Source organism: Tupaia chinensis, unplaced genomic scaffold (assembly GCF_000334495.1).
Source record: "Tupaia chinensis unplaced genomic scaffold, TupChi_1.0 Scaffold000260_1, whole genome shotgun sequence".
NCBI lineage: Eukaryota > Metazoa > Chordata > Mammalia > Scandentia > Tupaiidae > Tupaia > Tupaia belangeri.
In genome coordinates, this window is record NW_006159740.1 from 164,079 (window position 1) to 164,573 (window position 495).

At 41.4% G+C, this 495-nt stretch overlaps 1 protein-coding gene across 1 annotated transcript in view; it reads right to left on the reverse strand.

Annotated features, from left to right (window-relative positions):
• Window positions 1-495, reverse strand: part of LOC102477873 (olfactory receptor 11G2) — a 25,557-nt gene extending 25,062 nt beyond the window's left edge. Inside the window, exon 1 of the mRNA XM_006149425.3 lies at window positions 287-495. Within this exon, the coding sequence (XP_006149487.2) occupies window positions 287-353 (67 nt within the window). The 5' untranslated portion in view covers window positions 354-495. The remainder of the gene's footprint in view (window positions 1-286) is intronic.

The window sequence follows — 495 nt, forward strand, 5'->3', positions numbered from 1 at the left end:
CTTTTCTTCCATTCTCTTTCAGGATTTTGGGTCACACACACAGTCCCTGTTTTTTTTTTCCTCTTTAGTTAACCAGTGTGCTTTAATGGAAAAACATTCTTTAACTTCTGCTCAATATTCAGGATCAGGGACTCCAACATTTGTGATAGGCATATGTAACAAGGTACAGAACAAAGCTGTCATTCCAAAATTTATTCTCAGTCTATGTGATTTTGTGACTCAGCTAACATCTGAATTTAAGGAAAATTGAAAAGACAGGAGGAAAAACATCTGCTCTGTATCTTACCTGGGATATAGTGTGAGAATGGTAGAATCTGGTGGGAGGTGGACATCCGCCCAGGTTTCTTTCTCATGGAGAATGCCAGTCAGCCTGTCCTGGTGTCTCATTTCAGCAGGGGGACGAATGCAGCCAAGATGAGTGCAGTGGTGCTCACATCTAAGTTTCTTAGCAGGCTTCTTAACGGGAGTGAGTGTAGGAAGTTAACACCAAACATA